Here is a 22,670-nt window from a genome sequence, read left to right as displayed (position 1 = left end):
TATCCACGTGGCTCCCATTTTTAATATTTCTTGCCGAAAGATTTTCTCATACCCATATCAGTAAGTTACAGGCAGGGATCATGACCATTGTGCGTGAAGGCAGTGGCCACACCGCAGGACTCTGTGACCCGGACTTCCTCTTGCTAGCCACACTGGGAAAGCCAAAGGCACCTGGTTTGCAATTCAGACTTCTCTATATTGTGTGGTGCAGTTCTCCAGCAGATAAGTTTAAATTGTTAATGAAAATATATTAATGAAAATCCTACAAAAGTGCATTATATTAGGGGAAACCGTTCTGGGAAAAGAATTGTATTGGGCAAGGTTGTACGCAAAAATGTGTGTACTGGGAGAAAATTGCACGAAAATGCTGATGAACCTCCATGAAGACTTGAAAATAAATAAATCAAGAAACTTATGTGGAAAAACAAGAGAAACCGAAACTAACCCATCCCTAGTTGCTATATCAGCCTTTGATTATAGAAATGTAAAATACTAGTGGATTTTAGCCCGTTTAAAAACGGGCGCTAGAGGAAGCGGCCTGCCGGGACTGGCTTGGCGGTGGCGGGTCTTCCCGCCACCACCAAGCCAGTTCGCAGCGGGGGCTTTTCGCCGTTTGCCTTCCCCTGAGGGGGAGGCAAACGGCGAAAAACCCCGCCGCGCCGCAATTCGGCTCCGGGACTGGCTTGGCGGTGGCGGGTCTTCCCGCCACCGCCAAGCCAGTCCGCAGCGGGGGGTTTTCGCCGTTTGCCTTCCCCTGGGGGAGGCAAACAGCGAAAAACCCCGCCGCGCCGCAATTCGGCTCCGGGACTGGCTTGGCGGTGGCGGGATGTTCCCGCCACCGCCAAGCCAGTCCGCAGCGGGGGCTTTTCGCCGTTTGCCTTCCCCTGGGGGAGGCAAACGGCAAAAAACCCCGCCGCGCCGCAATTCGGCTCCGGGACTGGCTTGGCGGTGGCGGGTCTTCCCGCCACCGCCAAGCCAGGCCGCAGCGGGGGCTTTTCGCCGTTTGCCTTCCCTCGAGGGGGAGGCAAACGGCGAAAAACCCCGCCGCGCCGCAATTCGGCTCCGGGACTGGCTTGGCGGCGGCGGGAAAAAGGGGAGGAATTCCTCCCCTTCTTCCCGCCGCTGCCAAGCCAAAGCGGGCCTCCCTCCGCGCCCGCTGCCGCTTCGGCTTCCTCGGGTTCCCCGAGGAAGCGCCGTCCCATGCCGGAGGTGTGCGGCAAGGCTGCCGGGGGGGGGAGCGCTTCTCTCCCCCGCCGCCTCACCGCGCACCTCCAGCATGAGACTGGGCTTCGGAGCGGCGGTTGGCGGAGCGGCAGTTGGCTGTTCCCTGTGTCCCGAGAGCACGGGTCCAATCCCTGTGTCCCTGGTTGTCCCTCCGTCCAATCCCTGTGTCTCTGGGGGACATGCGCAGTACCCCAGGGACACACGGGACATCTGGACGCAGGGACAACATGGACATTATTATATAGGAAATATTACGCTAGTGTTAGGCCTGGAGCCAGAGCTGCTGGTATAGTGAACATAGGACCCATGTCTTTATGTCTCGGCTGCACTTCTCAATTGCAAAAATTAGATCTCTCCCCCCCAAAACATGCAAGTACTTTCATATCCTACGTTTTATTGTGCGTAAAGCATTCATTATTCCACATTGTAAAAAGTAACCACACACATATTCATTCACAAATTAGATTATCTTTATCATACACCAATATATTTAAAAAAACAGATTTCTGATATCAATATAGTTTTGCTGATTGCATTTCTGAAATAGAGAAGCTGACAATAGCTTCATACAGTCTCTCTCAAGTATTGGCATAAATAGAACTTTTTAAATAGAACTGCATGTTGCAGGCAAATTTTGATAGAAATGTTAGGATGAATACAAACAAAATGCCGTTGACATAGCTAAAAGCATGATAGCTTGAAATAACAACTAATTAAAAACTAGATTGCATTATTTCTAAAATGTTGGATAAAGAGAAACTACAACCTGAAATACTAGAAGTTAAAACAAAGTATTTATACAACGAAACTGAGATATGAAACTCATGAATAATCATTTGTATGCATTTTGGAGGTATTTGTTCTTATTAAAAGGTGAAAGGAAAACCCTTTTGAGAATTTGTATACACCAGGTAAGCAATCTTACTTAAAATTATAGCACAACTGTATTGTAAATGACTACTCAATATTTCTTTGCCCATGCTTCCAGGTTCAATACTAAAGCTTTTTTTTTCAGAGATAAGATGTTACTTGGTCAGTTAATCCTATATGCAGATCAATTACACCTATATGGTCCTATTTCCATAGCAAAGATATAGTAGGAGCCCTACACTCATAAATAAGTATATTTTAAAGTAGGGGGCACTTGTATTCCAATTTGAAGAACCTGAACTATTAAAAGGCATAATTGAGAGGGAGGAAGGGGAGGTAAAACCCTGTCTCTTTAGCTGCAGCAGTTTTAAAGCACATTGCTAAAGTAACATTGAATTAAACACTTCACTTACAACATTGGAATTCTGCACATATTACATTATTTCTATGAAGGTATTTTACAACATAGGAATTTATTTAACTGACAGAAGATGTTAACATCGTGAGATGCAGTCAGTCTCTCCTCTCTGGTCCTCATTGTTCAAGATTTTACTCCAACTCCTGCCAATCCTTCATCCACGTTGCCTCCAGGGGTCTTTGGTGTGCATCCTTTTTTTCACCAGCTCTAGGAGTTTGACTTCCTGCTTTTCCTTCAGGTAAATACAAAAGAACCCAAATCAAACAAGTCAGATTGGAATAGCATAAGGCAGAACTGCTGAACTTCACTGCTTTTAAGTATATCAATGGGGGGGGGGATATTGACTTAGTACAGTCATATTTTAAAATTTCTTTCCTATGGATTTTGTGATCCTCAACACATTTATTGCAAGGTAAAAACCCAAAGCCATTCTCCTCTCTTGACTAGAACAAGAAGATATGATATCCGTGCCTCAACTTTGGTGTCTCACGTGCCCCATCCCTGCACCCCTCCAACGTCACCTTGGCCACCATAAAGGCTTTGGTGTACAGAAGTCTCTTGTTTGGCTTCCCAAATGCAGGTGGAATTCTCCCTCACGTGAAAGAACTTGCACATCCGTTTCTATGCAGAGAATCAATCAATGAATGCATTCTTTGGTATTAATTCCATCATTCCATACTTTGAGTGTGGAAACTCGTATATGCTAAACAGAGACACACATTGGGGCCTCAACTGAGGCAACAATCTAGAGAGGACTAAATCTATTAATGCAGAGTATTTTATTAGAAATATGAGCTATCACAGTATTATTTCTCATCAGTTTTTAAAACTGATCAACAGTTCAAAGTAGGCAGGATGTGACCTGCTTCTAAATTTCATGCTGGTCCATATGGGGCTCTTAGTCAAACTGTGCCTTGGCAATACATTTCCTCCTGATTCAAAAGAGGAGCCACAGAGCATAAAAACCCATTAAGTATCACTAAATACAACATACAGTCTACGGTGGGAACTATGGCATGGCAGTGGTGAGGGATAAGAATGTTCTGTTCCCCACCTCCCTGTGCATATGCTCAGGGTCATCTGGAAGGGCCATTTCAAGTGGTTAACTGGCTATTACATCTTTGTTTCTCCCAGCTAGAGGCTGATGCCTTGGCAGCCGACTAAGACTGACTTTCTAAACTCTTTGGCTGGGATCCAAAGAACTGCACTTCTAGTCCTGCAGAGCTGGGGGGAAGTAGCACATTATAGCATGTATCAAACTGCTTGGAAACTGGGGTTTTCATAAACACTCTCCGTTGCAAAGCATAGGTCTGTGTCCCTTTTGTTCAGTGAGGGGGGGGAGTCAACAACTCCACTGGGCACACCCAAGTCTAACCATTAGGTAGGGTTGCCAGACTCAATAGTGGATAGGACTTCTGTGCCTTTAATTGCCCTGCTCTCTTTTGAGTCTTTAATTGCCCTGCTCTCTTTTGAGGCTTTGCGATGGTGAGCAATTTCGCCCCTTTCTCTTTCTATCCTCACTGTTTAACAAATCTCGGGGGGGGGGGGGGGATGACTCCTTCACTGTAGTTCTACACTGATCACAGCAGATCAGAAACAGGAAGGGGCACTCAGAGCTATACTTATGTCTCCCAAGTGCTAAGGACTCAGGAAATGTTAAAACATGCCAAAGTCCTCCCTCCTTTTCTGCTCTGCTTCAGTTGAGGGAGGGGTGCTTCAAGAAGAGAGGGAAGGAGGGTTTTTCCTCAGAGGTGGTCCAGGGGGTGATGTGCAGCTCAGACCGCTGTATTTTCCCCACAGCTCTTTCCACAGATTCCACTGCCAGGCAGCTGACCCAATTAGATGGTGGTCTTGGGGCCAAAAACAAATGTGTGGGTGGGTGGGTGGGGAATCAGACCCAATCTATGGGGCAAAGTAGTTTGCCACTCCTGTACTTTATCATGTCTTCAGCAAGGACTTGTTTCCATAAACTGTGAGAAAATATGACCTAAAAGCAACCACCTTCCTTAAACTTAGATGGTAATAGAGCTCGGCCTAGAAGTCAAGTCCTCCCAACTCACACTGTGTCTTAAAGTATACATGAAAAGAAGCATTATAGATCACTGATATGTGAACAACTCACTTCTCATTAAAGATACCTGTCTTTTGGGAGCAGATGTTAAATTACTGGAATTAATTAGAATGTTGCCATGTACTTCAGCACTGTATGCCCATGTGGTAAATTATTATGCACACTCTCCCCCTAACCCATATTGCAGTGATTCATCTTACAAAGTAAAGACACCTGATTCCTCTCCAGATATATATTCAAATCTGTTGCCATGTAGGAGTGTAAGAGTAAGCTATTATGTTGAGAGAAAATTTCTAAAGCCCTTCACAATGAGCAGACACACAGAGGATAATAAAACCAAGCCCAGCATAACAGCATAATAGTAGCAGAACAGATTCTTTTGTTAATCCCCATGTTTATGATTCAGGGCTGCCGTCTATTCTAGGATGACTCATTTAACGCAAACTCATTTAGCAATGAGTCTGTATGTGTTTCCTTCTTGCCGCCCGAAGAATACCTCCCCTATGTGTGGTCTCCTGCAGGTCTGAGGCACTTGCTGGATGAAACCTTCCACATTCTACCCATGTGCTACAAATGAAATTCATGGGCCTTCTGTAGCAGAGGGCTGATTCAGATATATGGGGATTCCCAGTGCTCCGAGCTAAGTAGTACCAAAACACACACATGTTGGGGTGCAACCATGTAATAACACTCATATTTTCAGGTGGAAATAATACATAACGAGCAAAACCAGATTAAATCTCACATTTCTCTGATCCATAAATGGAAAATATTCTCATCATAAAAGCTAACTAACTAAAAATTCAAGGATGTAAAATTAGCCTTTCACTTTAAGGCTGCATAGCCTTAAAATTGTGCCCTAACTTTAGTCGATCACTTACAAGCTAACCTTCCGCGAATGGCTTTCTTTACTCCCGTTGCTCTTCTGATCAACTGAATTACTTGTATTACGAGAGGAAGATGGTAAGGTGGGACCAGAGGAGAACGCAGCAGTCCCACTGGGGTTGCTGGAGCGAGTACGGAAGGAATCATCTGAAAGACAAGGAGGAAATGTTAACACAGTAATTGGCAGTATGTGGGTGCAGCTGTTGCTACCAGAGCTGTGATTTTGTTAGCAGCTTGTACTGAATGTTTATAAAAATCATGTGTGCTTGTTTATTTATTTCATTTCTTTAAAAAAATATTTTTTATTGAATTTTCAAAAATTTTACATTTCAAATTAATTATCTTTTATTATACCATACCTTCTCTGGCTTCCCTCCCTCCCCTTATTCACCATTCCTGCATTAGTGTATCCATCTAATTCTGTTCTCCTATGTTACATCACTTCAATATATGTTATACTGTTGAATTTACTTTAATATTGCCCATGTTTTCAACTGTGCACAATTATTTTCAATATACTCAACAAAAAATTTCCACTCCTCTTTAAATACCTGTTCTTGCTCTCTTATTCTACATATTAGACCTGCTGTTTGTTCAGTCTGGCCAGCGCTAAAGACAATGGGCCCCAAATGTCTCTGAGCTCACAAGGGGAAACTAATAAAAGAAATCTAATAAACACATTCCCCCCGCCGCCCCCCCAAAAAGTAACCAAGCTGCTTACCTGAAAAGGAGAACATAGAACCTTTTCCTACTGCTGAGACGGGAGTATATCCTGTTGAAGAACTTTTGCTGAAGGGGTACAAAAATATGTGATGATGTTATAAAGCATAACCACCATTAGCCATGGGCAGGCCCTCCCCCTCGCATTTCAGAATGGGCCCAGATAAATACCGTAACAAATAATTTCCCTTCCCAAATGGAAAAGAGCTTGCATGATTTAAAATCCTATTCTAAGCACTTCTACCAAATCTTCTCCCATGAGCCCCTCCCACCCCCCACCTTTCCTTCCCCCAAATGTGCCTGGTGAATTTGCAGCAACAAAGGCTGACACCAGTACCTCCATTATGTATTTATTGTAAAACATTTGTATCCTGCCTTTCAGTTCAAAAATCTTCATGGAAGCTCACATCAGAAACTAAAACAATCTATAATACGTTAATAATACAAAGGCTTTAAAGGAGGGGAGAATCAAATTAATGGGTCACAAAATACAGTAGAGACATAAAACAACTGCAAGACATAACAGTGCAAGGATATCCTAATGGTCCATAAAGATCAATACTGAGGCTACTGGTGCTTGGTCTTAAAGGTAAGATAATTCTGCAACCTGGATGCCACTACAGAGAAGGACCTGTCCTGCATCCCAGCCAATCGGAACGCTGGTAACTGACAGATATGGAATATGTCTTCCAATGATGGACACGGTACGTAGGGTGCTTCACATGAGAGAAAACAGTCCTTCAGGTATGGCCCCAAAATGTTTAGGACTTTATACATAGTGACCAGAACCTTCAATTTGTGCCCATAAATGTACTGGTAACTGATAAAGATGGCATGGCCCAGTTGCGATTCTAGCTGCCACATTCTGTACCAGCTAAAGCTTCTGAACACTCTTTAAGGGCAGCCCCACACAGAGCATGATCCAATCATCTCAATTTAGAAAACATGGAATCATAGAATCATAGAGTTGGAAGGGACCACAAGGATCATCTAGTCCAAGCCCCTGCAATGCAGGAATCTTTTCCCCAATGTAGCACTCGAACCCACCACCCTCATATTAAGAGGCTTGTGTTCTACCGACTGAGAACTAGGGCATGTGAGGTAAGGGTGCAAATGGTATACTAACTGAAACTTTGCAAAGGCAGTCCTGTAAAAATGACTCCAGCAGCACCCCAGATGTCAAACCTGGTCAGTAGAAGTGCTACTCCATCCAGAACAGGCTGTAACTTTCATCCCTGACCAGTTCTGCTAAATGACCACTGTATCATTACAGTGTACCACTGTTCTTGCAGATGGAGGAGAAATCAACGTGAAGTTACATGGGGATTAGAATGAAACTTTCAATTGGTTACACACTTCTCCGAATTTTGCAGTGTGGTTTTTGATCAAACATATGCACAAATTGTTTATTTTTTCAGACGAGAGGCATACAAAATGCATATTAGGAAAAATGCATATAAAACAATAATAGTTTAGATGTGCTTTTTAAAATAACTGCAAAAAAAAAAACTGGGAAAGAATAGACTGCTAGCCAAACTAATGCAGAATGGGAAATTGTCTGATCCATCCTTCCCTAACTGTCCATCATTTCTCTAGAAATCAACTAAAGAATAACAGCATGCTATTAGTATACAACTAGAGAAAGATAGGTATGTTTCCATAAAGAACAAGCTAAGTGGTCTATAGCAGGGGTCCCCAGACTTACCGGGCTTTGGGCCGGTGCCCACCGCGCCGATCACACTTACTGGCATGCTGGCGTGCTTCCAGGTCGAAAAAAATCGCCGAAAATCGCTTGTGCGCATGCGTATGGGCCTCCCCCGACCCGGAAGTGCACCGGAAATGACCTCTTCTGGGTCGGGAGAGGCCCATACGCATGCGCACAAAGGATTTTCGGCGTTTTTTCCGATTTGGAAGCTCGCCGCCGCGCTGCGCACCGTAAGAGCAGGCGGCGGCAGCGGGCGGCGGGGGTCGTCGCGGGCCGGACTGGGAGGCCAATTGGGCCGCATCTGGCACGCGGGCCGTAGTCTGGGGACCCCTGGTCTATAGGATTGCTATCTCTGTCACAGACACATAGAAAAAATAAATATTACATACCTGGGACACTTGTCTATGTTTCCATATTTTGACTGCAAGGCTTGACTACTGAAAGACTGGCTTCGAACTAATTTTGACTTTTTCACTTCTTTGCCTAGGGGACAATTAAAAAAAACCAACACAATTTCTTGTGGGCTTATTACATTTCTCATTTGTTTTACTACAGCAGTCCCATCAGGTTTGTGCCTCCTCCTCAGCACAACATGAGACTGAAAATGCTATAGCAATACACAGTCTATAATTTGCTGGCAACAATATGAGGATTCACACTGCAGGGAAAGAACAATTGGAACAGAGACCTAGAAAAGCATGATGGGAGTTCTGGCAATCAGTTTTCATCATTGCGTGTAAAGGTCTATCTATAATTTCATGTGATTTTTAGTCAAAATATGTAAGCAGTTACCCAAATTTACAGGGCCTGATATAACTGAAGGGGACTGAGCAAAAAAAAAAAGCTTGTATGTGACCATGAAACCTAAGGAGAGATTGTGGAAGCAAAGCCAGCAGGCAGGTTTCCTGAAACCCAAACTGTCCAGTTAGCTAAAGGACAAGGAGGATGTTCAAGCAACAACTGCAGAGGGGTGGGCAGCCACAGGGAATATAGAAGCTATGGTTGCATGGACACCTGTTCCTAGCAGCGTGAGACTGCAGGGACATTCACAGAGCACCTTTGGATCTTGGAATCATGCTGTTTGCTATTTGTTCAACTCTGCACTGGCAACTTGAGAATGAATGGGTTTGGACCCCACTCAGCTGTCTATCCTGCGGTTTTCTACCTGTGTTCATTGTGGCGTGGACATATATTTTAAAACAGGCAAAAGGTGTTGTTGTTTCTTCTTACCTGCTGCAGCACTTGGATTTCCGGAAACAGACATTGGTATAGTTTTGGCCAAAGTTGTTGATGCTTTACTGTCTCTACCTAAAACAAAGGTCATTTTAAGCATTCTACTCAGATTAACTGAAGAGGTAAAGACTGTGCAATATGACAGTCTCTCACAACATCTTAAACACCACACAACCATATTGAAACTCAGACGGGATAATACATTATCCTGGAGTAAAAACTGTCACGTGTCCCATCACTGTATCAATGCCATGCTTTCAATCACAGTATAAACTGACTATACTGAAGAGCACTATCTATTGCAGATTTTTTTGATATGAATTTTCCCTACTACAGGGCATGAATTGGACTAAGTGCCCCATGTTATTTCTTTCAGCTCTAAGGGACTGACCATTGAAACTGATGCATGAAGCACTTAGGAAAGTGTGGTTTGGGGTCTAGAGCAGATATAATGCTGGCTCCCGGAAAACCATGGTTTTACACCCCTTTTGCTTGTATTTAGTTTTGATTCAGATTTGTCATGACCAGTGGCTAGTTCAATAAAGTTATTTGGATTGGATTGAAATCAGGAGCAAATAGGTTCCTTCCTTTTCTATTCTCCAAAGTGATTCCTCCCAACTTCTCTTCCAGTACTGACTATGGTTTTGTGCTACCTATGCAGGACATGTTCTCTTATAACTATTGTTTGCAAGCCCACTTCAAATTAGAATTTCTGAGCCTGAAAGGAACACAGCTTTCACTAACAATAGTTTGCATCAATGCACATGTAACACAAAAACATAGTCAGGCCTAGTAATGGAAGAGGGGCTAGATGGCTGTAGATCACAGGAGGCAGGCAGGAGGCAGGGTCAGAGGAAGTTATCCAAAAGGACATTTTCAGATTCCACAGATCCAAAAGCCTGGCACCCTGCTACTCTGGAACCATCTGCTCTAGTGTATTGAATGAGGTTTTGCCTGGTAACAGCAGAGAACAGGATCTGCCCCAGTTGCCCACTCCAGTCATGCAAGTTATTGATTGTATGACCCTGGCCAAAGAATTTCCTAAACGTTGGGTTGTAAGAGTGTGCAATGCTTTGACATGCATTTCTCACACTAAATTAGTAGCAGCAGCCAGAAGATTAATATCGCCATCCCCCGTGTTTGTGAATGTAACCCAGTTTAGAAATAGTCCTTGCCACCTCCACCTCAGCATCCTCCACGCCCCATAGAAAGAAATTAAGACGCCTCTGGGAAAAGAAACAAAAGAACACTTACGCTTCTTTTCATACATTTTATCGCTCATACTGGTAGACCTGCCCTCATTTTGCTGTTTCTCTTTTTCTAATTGTTCCTGTTGTGGAAACAATTTAACAACAGTAGTAATGGAAACTTAAAACCTAAAATTTGTGGGCTGCAAGCTGCAGACAGGCATGCTTCCACAACCCAGTCAGCTTCAGAAGAGAGAAAGATGCAGCCTGAAATGCCACCAATTATAAGTAATAAATTATTTATTATTATTGTTATTATTATTATTATTATTATTATTACTGGTTAAACAGCCGTTTGCTCATAGCACACTCTCCCCAGAAATTGTCCCTCCCCAACTTGAACTCATGTGCAACCCAAACCTGAACTCATGACCTGGACATATATGGTGAAATGTTTGCGACTGCTGCAAGAAAACGGTTTTAGCACAGAGACTAATAATATAACCTGGGAGTCAAGATGTTCCCAGTTAAAATATTGCCTCGGTCATGAACAGGGACAGATCTGCCATGCAGCCGGGTGAAGCAACCTCACCACTGTCCACAGGGAGGATAAACGAGGGTGTTCGAATAGTGCAGCAAAGTGTCGTCCTCAGTAGGGTGTGCCATTTGGGCTCCATTTCACGCAGCGAAAGCTCTTCTGCTAGAACTGACTATGAACTCTGATACCCTAGGGCACTATTCCTTTATTTGCATCACAGTGCCAGCCTACCATCAAAAGCTGCTTGCCGGGAAGGATGGAGCTGCCACACTAGCTTTCTGGCAGGTGGGCCACTGTTGCTTACCAGGAGACAGAGGCAAAGGGGCAAGGCAGCAGAAAGGGTGGCACACTGCAAACACACTACAGTCAAACCTCGGTTTGCAACCGCCTTCGTTTGCGACCACTTTGGTTTCCGACCACCGCGGACCGGGAAGTGTTTACATCCGGGTTCCGCGGCACTGTGCACATGCGCAGAAGCGTGCATTGGGGAGCGACCGATTCGGGGAGCATCCGTGCATCGGGGAGCGGCCGATTCGGGGAGCGACCGCCTCCGTGGAACGGATTGCGGTCACAAACCGAGGTATGACTGTATTAGGAGTGGCAGATTGGCTCCGTCAGTGTGTCTGCAACACCCTGACCTCCCCACCACTTTGCCCTCCTGGTAAGCAACAGGGACCCTGCCTAACCCAGCAAGCTGCTTCTGTCTACCTTGCAGAATTGCTGTATGGGTTATTGAGATAATGTTAGGTTACACTATATAAATATTATTATTACTGCTAAAAGAATCACAAACTTGCTGTAGTTTTACAGGGCATTTTCTCCTGCCAGTAATTTGAAATCTATATATGTGGACTGCAGCTGCTAAAGGCTCTGTCCATTTCTTCCTGTACCAGGACCTCCTCTCAGACAAATAAGCACTGTGACATAGTATGTCTTGAGTTACATATATGGAGAATGTTTAGGATTGATTGTTCTCTGGCCCTGCTTTATCAGGGAATTGTTTTAAATCTTCACTCTGGAACCACTGGAAAGTCTACATGATACTCAGCTTAATGTCTATCGTAAACATACCATTTCCAAAAGTAGGTGCTCCTCTCTTTCTTTTTGCTGGTCCAACAGATCATTTTCATAAAACCTCTTCTGAAACTGTTTGAAGGTTGAAACAAACAAGCCATCAGTGATCATGCCAATCGTTCCAGCTTGTTATTTCAGGTTATCATCTTAGAAGATACTTACAGCATCCAAAGAGGTTTCCATTCTGTCCAGTTCCAGCACCATCTATTTAAAAAGTTTAATTATTATTTTAGGTTGTTTTAATGTTTTGTTTTTTAAAAAGCCAGTTTGATCTCCTAACAGGAATCTTGAAATATTTGTGGGATTTTCCACAGAGATTTTCACATAAATGTGAGTAAAGGTATTGAAAAATAGAAAAGGAACTAACTAGCAACATGGGTTAGAGCAGGACAACTGGTCCTGTTAGCTAGGGATCATGGGAGTTGTAGGCCAAAACATCTGGAGGGCCGCAGTTTGGGGGTGCCTGGGTTAGAGTCTCACTAAAGTTTTTCATGTGCAGACATTTTGCATTGTTAGAGTAGAACAGTAAGACATTATAGTAAGGAAGCCTTACTATATTACATTATAGTATTCTGTCATCATCAGCATTCTCTGATCTATTGAAATCTAGATGAACACAACTGAAAATAATTTCTAACAATTGTGAAATTTACTGTCTTTTACTGTCTCAGCTCTAGATACAGGCACTAAATCACAGTTCACACTTTTGCAAATAAGTAAAACATATTCAGAATTCTTCCCACTATACTATATACAGTAAACACAATTTTAATGAAGTTAATGGTCATGACTAAGGCCTATTAATTTCAATGGGTCTACTCTAAGTAGGACTTAGTTAAGCACAACCCAGTGGGTTTACTCTGTGTGTGACTAGCATTTCATACAACCCCAGGAAATTACTAAAATGTACTTGCAACATGAAAAAAATACTGGATGAGTAAAAGAAGAAACCACCCCACATACTTTTTTAACAATGCTCAGAACATCTTTGTCTTTCTCCTCACACAGAAGTTTTCTTACACACAGTTCTAGCTGCTGCAGTAAATGTTTATCTGTGGGAACCTTGAGAGTAGACTTCACTTTTGGCAATAAATAACAAAGCTTCATTCTACAGAGGGAAAAGCAATATTTATATAGGAGGAAAGTAAAGATCTGGCAATAGGTTAAGAAAAACAAACAGTGTATCTCTCCTTTATTAGTATCCCTTGGTTTATGTACATAGGAAGACAGGAAGCTGCCTTATACCAAGATATCTTTGATCCATCTAGCTCAAAATTGTCCATGGAGACTGATAGCGGCTTGGTGAAAAATAGTATGGTGCACAACATACTATCCCAGCCTCTCAAACTTAGGTCTCCCAGATGTTGCTGGACTACAACTCCCATCATTTCTAGCTACCAGGTCCAGTGGTCAGAGATGATGGGAGTTATAGTCCAACAACATCTGGGGACTCAAGGCTGAGAAAGGCTGCTCTATCCTATATATTTTGTTTTGTTTACTCTTTTTAAAAGTGTACATCCACCTTGACCCATGCCCTTGACCTTCTGCCCTGTCACTTCAAACGCTCTCCCTTTTCTAGGTCAAATGATTCCTGAGTTCTCGATTGCAAAGGAGCAGAAAGTACTGTCCTTTTCTGTAGCTTGGTCCTGTCTACCTAATATAAGGTTTTAGGCCTCTGAGGCAAGGACCATGCTATTTATGTGTCCTCTCAACAGTACAATAGACACTGTACACTACAGGAATGCTAAACAATAAATGTTATGAGCTGTTAGAGAGTTATATTGTTCCATCACTTAATAGCAACCAATTTCTGCTGACCTGCTTTTTAATTATCCTTTCGTGTACAGTGTAGGGCAATAAAGTAATAGTAAGGAACCAGTAAAAAAAACTGTGATCTCTGCTAAAATAAGGTGATGTAGTAACAATCTGCTGAACATTTCGGAGCAATGGGACATGCCACTTTGGGCAGAAGCTCCCTTCAAAGCAACCACTCTTAAAACATATGCGATCCTTTATGTATGTGAATTTGTGTAGATGTGTCCACAAGTCAAACAAACCAGCTGGTTCACCAGCCACAGCCATTTCTGGGTAGAAAGAGCTTGACCACAATAATCCATGCTCGAATAACTTCCTGTTTGGACTACTTCAATGTACCGTGTTTCTCATATTATAAGTCATGTCTTATAATCTTTTTTTCTCAAGAAAATAAGCCTATGGCTTATTTTCGGGGGTGTCTTATTATTTTTTTAAAAAATTACAGTATGGTACCTCCCCTGTCCGGCGCCCGGAACTGGCTGCTGCTGCGCTGCTGGGCGCGTTGTCGGCGCTTCAGCAGGGCACGCTGCTGGGTCCCGCCGGGTCGGGGCTTCACGCGGCGCGCGCTGAGGCTCTTGCCGGATCCCAGCTCGGAGCAGCGCGCGCTGCGGCTCTTGCTGCGTCCCGCCGCCGGGTTGGGGCTTGGAGCAGCGCCAGCGCCAACCCAGCGGCGGGACCGGCGGGACCTGCAGCGCGCGCGACAGGAAGAGGAGGGACCAGCGAGTGGCAGCCGCGGCGGCCAATGAAGGCTCGGCCGGGTGTTTTTTGTCGTTGTAGCTGCGTCCCGCTTCGTCCCTCCTCTTCCTGTTGTGGCTCGGTGCCCGGAACTGGCTGCTGCTGCGCGCGTTGTCGGCGCTTCAGCAGGGCACGCTGCTGGGTCCCGCCGGGTCGGGGCTCCACGCGGCGCGCGCTGCGGCTCTTGCCGGGTCTCGCCGCCGGGTCGGGGCTCGGAGCAGCACGCACTGCGGCTCTTGCCAGTCCCGCCGCCGGGTAAGCGCTTGGCGCGGTGCATGCTGCTGGACATTGTGGAGGGGCAGCAGCAGCCGGTTCCGGACGCTGACAGGCATCTTCCTCTTCCATGGCGCCATCCAGACCTGCTCCCACCACTACGGCTTATTTTTGGGGTATGTCTTATATTTCTTCAACTCAGGAAAATCCTGCCATGGCTTATTTTGTAGGGATGACTTAAAATATGAGAAACACGGTACTTTAAGATGACATAGAGGCTTCAACTGCTGGGGAATTCAGCTGCCATAGTATTAGTTCAGTTCAGTTAGTTGGAATCATGTGATGCTGATTCTAGAAGATTTACATTGGCTATCTACATGCTTCTGGGGTGAGTTTGAGGTGCTGGTAACCTATAAAGCCCTAAAAGACTTGGGGTCCAAAGAGCTGGAGGGACCCCTCTCCCTGTATCTGTCTGCCCATGAGCCAAGATCAGGAGAGGAGGCCCCTCTTGACGTTCTACCATTGAGACACGTACATCATGCAATGAGACATAAAAGTGTCTTCTCTGCGGTGACACTCCATCTATGGAATGTCATTCTCCTGGAAACATATGGAATGTCATTCTCCTGGAAAAAACTGACATTTTTACTGCCAGAGAAAGATTCATTTGTTTCCCAGGGCATTTGCAGCAGTCTCATGGTTTTTGTAATTTTAAAGTTTGTACTGCACTCTAAGTTATACTTGTTCTTTGTTTGACTGTTATAGTGTTTTACATATTGCGGGGGGGGGGGTTGCAATTTTTACTGTACCCAGCCCTGAGATCTTATGATGAAGGGTGGGTTAGAAATATATTTAATACGGTATAACGAATACACAATAATCATGACAAGCTCTGCTACACACCCATTAGGGACTTGCTGGAGTGTGGCCCTCATCTCCATCTGCTTTTTTGTGTCTGAAGTTGTCTATTATAGAATCCCTTTCAACTTCAAAAAGTTATTTGCTCATCCTTTTTATATTATCTGGAAGGGTACATAGAAAACCACTTCAGCTTCTTCCTTGTAAACATTTTTCACACCTCTCTCCTCTTATATTTCCTTCTCTCCTCCATATGCCTCTGGGCAACATCATGCCTATTATATATTTTAATTTCTGTGCTACTTAATACACAATTTGCCAAACAGCCAATATCAAACCTGCTTAAATCAGGAGAAATATTAGCTTCAGACTTCAAAAGACTAAGGATTGCACTCAGAATAGATAGCCTCTTCTGAGGAAAGCCATGCCACTGTTACACAACAGTACAAGATATTGCAGCATTAATACTGAGATAATATTGGGTAACAAACAAGGTGGTGTAGAGGTGAATTCTTGCCACAATACTCAAGAATTGAATGCAAGGCTTCCCAAACAAACTGCCAACCCACTCTATATAACATCGATATAAAACATCTTGAACAAGCCACAAAGATTTTTTTTAACACAACTTGTGCAGTACCTCACGTTTGCAACTGGATCATGTGTAAGCTCAAGCACTGGGAGAAAGAAATATTCACAGAAAAATGATTTGGAAAAGAGTTCTATGATGAATTCACAGGTATCTAAAAAACGCAATCTGTTCCAGTAGCTTTTTCCTTGGCCCAACTCTGAAAAAAATATTAAAAGAAACTGACAATCACCATATGTAGATTTTCATTTTATTTTATTGCACAAGAAATGCATAGAAATGCAATATATAATCTCAAAGTTAATTTAATGGGATGAGCTCAATACAAACTGATCCTGAAAAATGTTTTATGTCATTTTCAATAATGTGAAAAGATTAGTCATAAGTCCTGTCAAGACTCAAGACACAACACTGTTAATCTTTTAAATAAATCTGAAAGATCAAGAGATGACCGTGGGCTCTCTCCCCTTTCTTCCTGTTCTCTAGCATGAACTCCACCAGGGTTTAGCATTAGGTTTGATCTTCTTGCAGTCCATGGGACTCTCAAGAGTCATCCTTATAGCAACCCTCTAATAAGGTAGGTTAGGCTAAGATATGGTGACTGGCCTAAGGTCACCCAGGGAGCTTCATGGCTGAATGGGGATTCAAACCCTGCTCTGTCAGGTCCCAGTCCAACACTCTGACCATTATGCCACACTGGCTCTCTCACACCTTTAGCTAAGAGATGGGGAACCTAAAGCCCTCCAGAGCTTATTAGACTCAGCTTCTCACAGTCCCAAACCGCGTGGGTCACTGATGAGGGATGGCAGAAGCTGTACAACCATGTCTAGGGCCACAGGTTCTTCATCCCTGCTTTAACTGAAGATATGACTGAACCTGGGACCTTAAGATTGTAAAATTGTTTGCTGCACTGTAAAGATGGGAACCTTCCCCTCTTGTACAACTCTACATATAGTTGCCATCCCTTTTTCCAAATTACACTGCTGTCCTCAAAACAAAGAGAAAATCAGGACTTACGCTCAATCAGTTTCTGGATGACTTCATGCCTCTGTTCTTGTTTGCGATTGTAACGTAAATATACACACAGGGTTCGAGCAGCTGCTTTTTGGACAGGTAAAACATTCTTCAAGAAAGAAAGGAAATACATTTAATCCTACAGTCTCTGTAAGTATTCAGATAGTCACATTGTTGATTGAAGAGCATTCAGGATAATTAATGGCTAATGGTATGGAAGGGGGGTGAAGGGAGAAAGTAGAAAGCAACTGAAGAATTGGTACTTAGGAAATCTGAAATGCACTTAAATTGAATTTGCCACTACTCCCCAAAGCCTAATCCTTAAAACTTGAATCTCAAAAATGAAGCAATTTCAAATGTTTGTGTGATAGCGGGTAGTAAATTCTCAAAATCATTCCCAATTGATTGGTTTCTTACTGAATATATTGCGTTTTACAGCTTATTTTATTTTGCTTATTTTTGCAATAAATAACATATGCTAAGAACATTCATAATGTGACATTATTCCTACAGGGAAATGATCGGGCAGGGAGGGGAGCAGGGAAATGTGTGAAGTCAGTGCAAGTTTTTATTTCACTCATGAGCACATGAGTCAGGAAATGGGGGGAGGGAAACACTTCTCTTTAAATGCAGAAGACAATCTGCCCAATCCACTGAAATGAATGGAGTAGGCTTTGGAGTTATGCTTCTGAACCACTAACCTTGCAGCAATCAGTAGATTAAGACAGATGCCTTTGAGGCCTTCATCCAAAACATACAAGAAGCTGGCGTTCCAAATGAGTGGATTTAGAATAGAGGTGGAAATCCTCTGGGAGGGCCGTCTTAAGCATAACCAGCGCCATGGTGCAAAGCTCCCTCCAGAGGCGCCCCCCCCTTTTCCAGAGTTGTCCACATTTTTTTAAGGAAGACGGCACTGCCAGTGGGGCTGGAGAAGGCGGGCAGCGGCTGGAGGGCGGCTCCTCCGGCAGGGAAGAGGTGGAGGCTGGATGCTGCGCCTCCCGACTCAGCTGACCGACTCAGCTGACTCAGTGGCCACGGCTCTGGGCGCGGCGCTGCTTCGGCACAGCATGGCAGAGGCGGGCGAGGGCAGCGAGCTGATGCTGGGAGGTGCAACGTCCAGCCTCCGCCTCTTCCCTTGCGCCCTCCAGAACTTGGCGCCCTGGCGCCCCGTGCCACTAGCCTCTATGGGTAAGACACCTCTGGGAAGCTTTAAATAGAGCTCTTTCTCTTTTTGCTGTTTCAGCACAAGTAGTAGAGTTTTGACCACATTCCACTTTACTTTTAATTTTCAGAAGTTATGCTACCTGCTGAATACTTCAGTGACAAAATACACTTAATAGTAATGAAGCACATTAAAATAAAACAAAATAAAGTTATCATGCTTCACACTGCTAACAAATGTTTTTCCACCATCTGGCATTTCATACTGCTGTGTCGTTTACTGTTTAAGGTTGAAATTCTACATCCAATTACCTGGGGATAAGACCCCTTGAACTCAGTGGGGTTTACTTCAGATTAGATAGCATCCCTGCTCAGAGCAGGAGAGTGAAAGATCCACCACTGCACCTGAAGCTCTGGCAGATAGTGCCAGCAGGGTGGAATCAACTTGCCAAGTTTGTCTGCAAGGCCATTTTCCCCAAACCACGCCCACCCACTGACATCACTCCTGACACATCTAACGGTGCTTGGGCATTGTTACATTCTGCATTGGCTGCACACCCATTCCCAGCAGTGGTGTGAAGGCAAACTGAGCAGGATTTAATCTCTGCTCATCCCACCCCTTACCACACTAGTGGCCAAAATTGCAGAAACCTTTTGGAAAACGTGTATTTCTGAGGTTTGATGGCTCATAACACCACTTCTTTTTGGAGTAATGCCATCAAATTATATATCAGCCCTCGCTGAGCAGGGCTGCTATCTAAGCTTGCTTTTGCCCTTCCCATTTCTGAAGCCAGTTGTATCGCTAGAATGTGCCACAACATCACCTAGGTGACCTCAAAGATCATTTCAATTTCAAATATTCTGATTATTTCTACTTTTTGTTAAGTATTTTTGGTTTTTTACTTCATTTAGGGGGGCAACTGCCCCCCCGGCTATGCCCATGCCTCCTATAATATTTCAGAAGGAAGTACAAATAAGTAAAATAAATAAAGAGAGAGAGAGGTCACAGGGAACTCACATTTGTCATAATGATGCTCAACATTCTATGCAAAAAACGATAATAAATTTGATCACTTGAGATGACATGAGGCAAGCAGGCATATTTTTGTAGTAGCTTCTCATGAGTCCTCCATTTCAAAGAGGTTGCTGCTCTCTGCTCCGCTCTTGTTAGCGCTGGGATCAACTCTGGGAAATTCAACAACTAAAGAATGGCAAGGATCCAGGGGACGGGAGAAGAAATGCAAATTATATCACTGAACAACAAACTGCCATCTTTCAAATGCACACAAATTCTACTTACTCTGCCATATGTGGTCTTCTTGACATTCACTGTGGTTCTCCCCCACCCCCAATTGAATTCTTCCTAGAGCAACAGAGCAGGGGGCTACAGCTGAAAAGGAGGACCGGGACTCCCACCCAGTGTACACACAAGTGCTCTGCATATGCACATGGGCTCGTTGGGTCCCAACCAAATCCTCAATGTCAACTCCATAAATAGCTTAGTTGGTGTGAGTTTGATACTTGGGCCATGTCTACCAAGCAGCAGAAGGAGTAATCTTGGTTGCTTTGTGCTACAAGGTGGTAGTTAGTTGCCCCAAAGAGGCAATTGGGAAACACTTCCAATGCTCAAAACAGGATTCTGCCACCTTACCTTGCTCTCTGTTCCAATGTTTTCTCCTCCAGTAGACAATAGTTCAAGAATTTCAGGAAGGTAGCCTATTAATGCATCTAACACCTAGTTAAAGAAAAGATGAGTCGCTGACATTTATGTGACTAAGACATATCATTAACGTTACATCTCTCTAGTTTTCATTTTAGTCTTCTCCACAGGACTACAGCTGCTGCTGTGTGGGGAATTGAAGGGGAAAGGAAAATCCCCACCCTTATCTGTAGGAGCCAGGAGGCAGTGGTGAAGGTAAGACACTATACAAGTCTACAGTCACTGACTGGACAGTTAGTTGGCTGTGGCACAGATGAAGGCTGTAAACATCAACAGAGATGCCTATTCAGTCAGCAACGGTATGTTCGTATGGTGCTAAAACATCTTTTGTCTCCCAGAGCAAATATCTGAAAGGCTGTCACATGGAAGAGAGCAAAATCTTGTTCACTGTTGCAGAACCAGGTCTAATGTGCTTAAGTCACAAGATGATTAAGTTGGCTGAACATTAAGAAAAACTTCTTAACCAAAATAACAGTTTTACAATGCAACCAATTACCTAGGAAAGCAGTAAGCAGACCCTCCCTGGGGGTCTTCAAGCAGAGGCTAGACAGCTATCTATCTCTTAATTTCTTGCATCAAACATTGGTTAGACAGAGGCCTAAACCCCCTCCAATTCCACAATTCCTCTTATTTCCAACATGTATTAAAATACCAAGAAACCATCAACATATCTATCAAACAATTCTTTTCTCATTTGAACATGCTTCAATCTGCTCATTTTCTTCTTCTTCTGCTCATTTTCTTTCTTCTTCTTTTTGGGGGGGACTCTGGTTTAAGAAAATGGAGGGAGATGTATCCATGTATAAGACACCCCCAAATCTTTGACATTATTTTTTAGGGGGGGAAACCTGGTCTTATACATGGAAAAATAGAGTATATTCTACAGCCTGACTTCATACATTTTGATTTACCAACATAAATTTTGTGACACAACTAAACACTTCATTGCAAAATGAGTTGTTATTAGTGTTAAGTAGAGAATTCTTACTGATGATTCCTGAATATGATTTTTAACCTAGCCTATAAAATATCAGTAGTCTCTCACTGCTTTGTGCCACCATTTATGATAAGTGATGACTTGATCAAACCCAAGTATTCTACAAAGGTATTGAAGGATAGTTAATCCAAGATTGACCCTACTCTGGTTTAATGTTAATCTGCGAATCAGTACTGTTTGAATGGCACTTCTGTGTTTACTGTACGTTAGTTCATTTGGCTCCACATTTTTTAAACCTCTCTTGGGAAGATGACATATGGGCTTAAGTGAAAAGAGTTCAGTCATCACTTTCAAATAAATCTTTACTAAACACTTATCATGTTCTTTATGACTAGACCATGCAACAAACAGAAATGATTCATCCCACCAAGCCTTTCTTACTTAGTGTTGTTATAGTGTCATTTAGGATAATTGTAAATGATCTTAACGTAAGCAACAAATAAGGTAGGTTATTATTACCTCTAATGACTCATCCTGTAATAGGGCTACCAGTTCTTTATGTATTACATACACATCAGTATTTAAAAGCTTAGCAACCTGAAAAATACAGAACCGACAAAACAGGGACATTAGCCTTCTTAATCTGGTCATATTTATTTTTCAACAAGGTCTGAATAGCCAAAAGGAAACAAGGATATAGACTAGATCTCTAATACCAACAATCATACTTAAGAGAGTTGAGGTCATGTCCTTTTCTCACTATTAAGCAGTGTGGCATCACAAAGTAGCACAAACAGCACACTTTCAAATTGTGCCCTGGGGTACTGACATGACATTTTGCTTCTTTTTACATTTCAAATATCCAATATTTTTACACAGCCAAATATTTTAGCCTTCTGCCATGTAATTCCTTATTAACTTAAAATAATATAGCTGATCTAGTTGGTCACATATACTACTATACTAAACACAGTTTTCTCACTTTTTCCTCATTCCCAACCGAAACCATAGGTTGCATTCAGCTAGGTTTTACTCAGAGTTGACCCACTGAAATTAATGAGTACTGTACATTTACTTTGAGTAAAATATAGTTGAAAACCACCCCATATATTTCCACCATCCCATACAGGTCCATGGAATGGTGACACTGACTGGACTGAATCACAAGTAGCTTCTTGGTTAGGCAATATAATGGAAACTTTAAAAATAAAAAGTATATATTAATGAATTGTCATCATTTGATAGATTCTATAAAATGGATTGGTTGATCACCTATAACTTTTTCTTATGAGGATGTCAAAGCAATAGAAAATTATCTGGCTCTCTGGATGAAACATACTTGTTAAGAGCTATGATTATTTACTATCAGAACAGAAAGAGGGATCTGTAGTCATCTGCAGAATACTATATATTTAAAACATATCCAGTAGCAGAAATATGTAGATTACTATGGTACAGGACAGCTGGTGTAATCCAAGGTGGTAATTAACACAAGGCACCAAAGATACAGTATGTATTTTTAAAGTCTAATAGGCAATTTTTCATTCATATGAAAAGTGCTTCAGATGAGTACATAAAATTATTATACAGCAACAGCCAATTAAAATGCCAGGTCTTACAGTCCTACATAAGTTATGCAGAAGCATTGCCAAGTACACCACTCCCACCCCCTCTCACATCTGTATCTAATTCCCTTCTGTTTT

General features: G+C 43.0%; 1 protein-coding gene across 2 annotated transcripts in view; it reads right to left on the bottom strand.

Moving 5' to 3' along the window:
* Window positions 1–1,601: 1,601 nt before the first annotated feature.
* PPP4R4 (protein phosphatase 4 regulatory subunit 4) overlaps window positions 1,602–22,670 on the bottom strand; it is an 80,709-nt gene continuing 59,640 nt past the window's right edge. Inside the window, exons 12-25 of one of the 2 annotated variants that reach the window (XM_035106785.3) lie at window positions 21,487–21,564; window positions 19,962–20,045; window positions 19,329–19,511; window positions 17,153–17,258; window positions 16,187–16,334; window positions 12,889–13,033; window positions 12,088–12,129; window positions 11,923–11,997; window positions 10,381–10,456; window positions 9,124–9,201; window positions 8,283–8,376; window positions 6,190–6,257; window positions 5,465–5,615; window positions 1,602–2,744 (exon numbers count right to left, since the gene is read on the bottom strand). In XM_035106785.3, the coding sequence (XP_034962676.2) occupies window positions 2,720–2,744; window positions 5,465–5,615; window positions 6,190–6,257; window positions 8,283–8,376; window positions 9,124–9,201; window positions 10,381–10,456; window positions 11,923–11,997; window positions 12,088–12,129; window positions 12,889–13,033; window positions 16,187–16,334; window positions 17,153–17,258; window positions 19,329–19,511; window positions 19,962–20,045; window positions 21,487–21,564 (1,353 nt within the window). In that variant the 3' untranslated portion in view covers window positions 1,602–2,719. The remainder of the gene's footprint in view (window positions 2,745–5,464; window positions 5,616–6,189; window positions 6,258–8,282; window positions 8,377–9,123; window positions 9,202–10,380; window positions 10,457–11,922; window positions 11,998–12,087; window positions 12,130–12,888; window positions 13,034–16,186; window positions 16,335–17,152; window positions 17,259–19,328; window positions 19,512–19,961; window positions 20,046–21,486; window positions 21,565–22,670) is intronic. The other variant, XM_088655343.1, reaches the window with a different exon arrangement.

This window comes from Zootoca vivipara, chromosome 1 (assembly GCF_965207765.1).
Source record: "Zootoca vivipara chromosome 1, rZooViv2.hap1.1, whole genome shotgun sequence".
Lineage (NCBI taxonomy): Eukaryota > Metazoa > Chordata > Lepidosauria > Squamata > Lacertidae > Zootoca > Zootoca vivipara.
The sequence above is the reverse complement of the archived record's forward strand: the minus strand, read 5'-3'. Positions and strand labels throughout refer to the sequence as shown.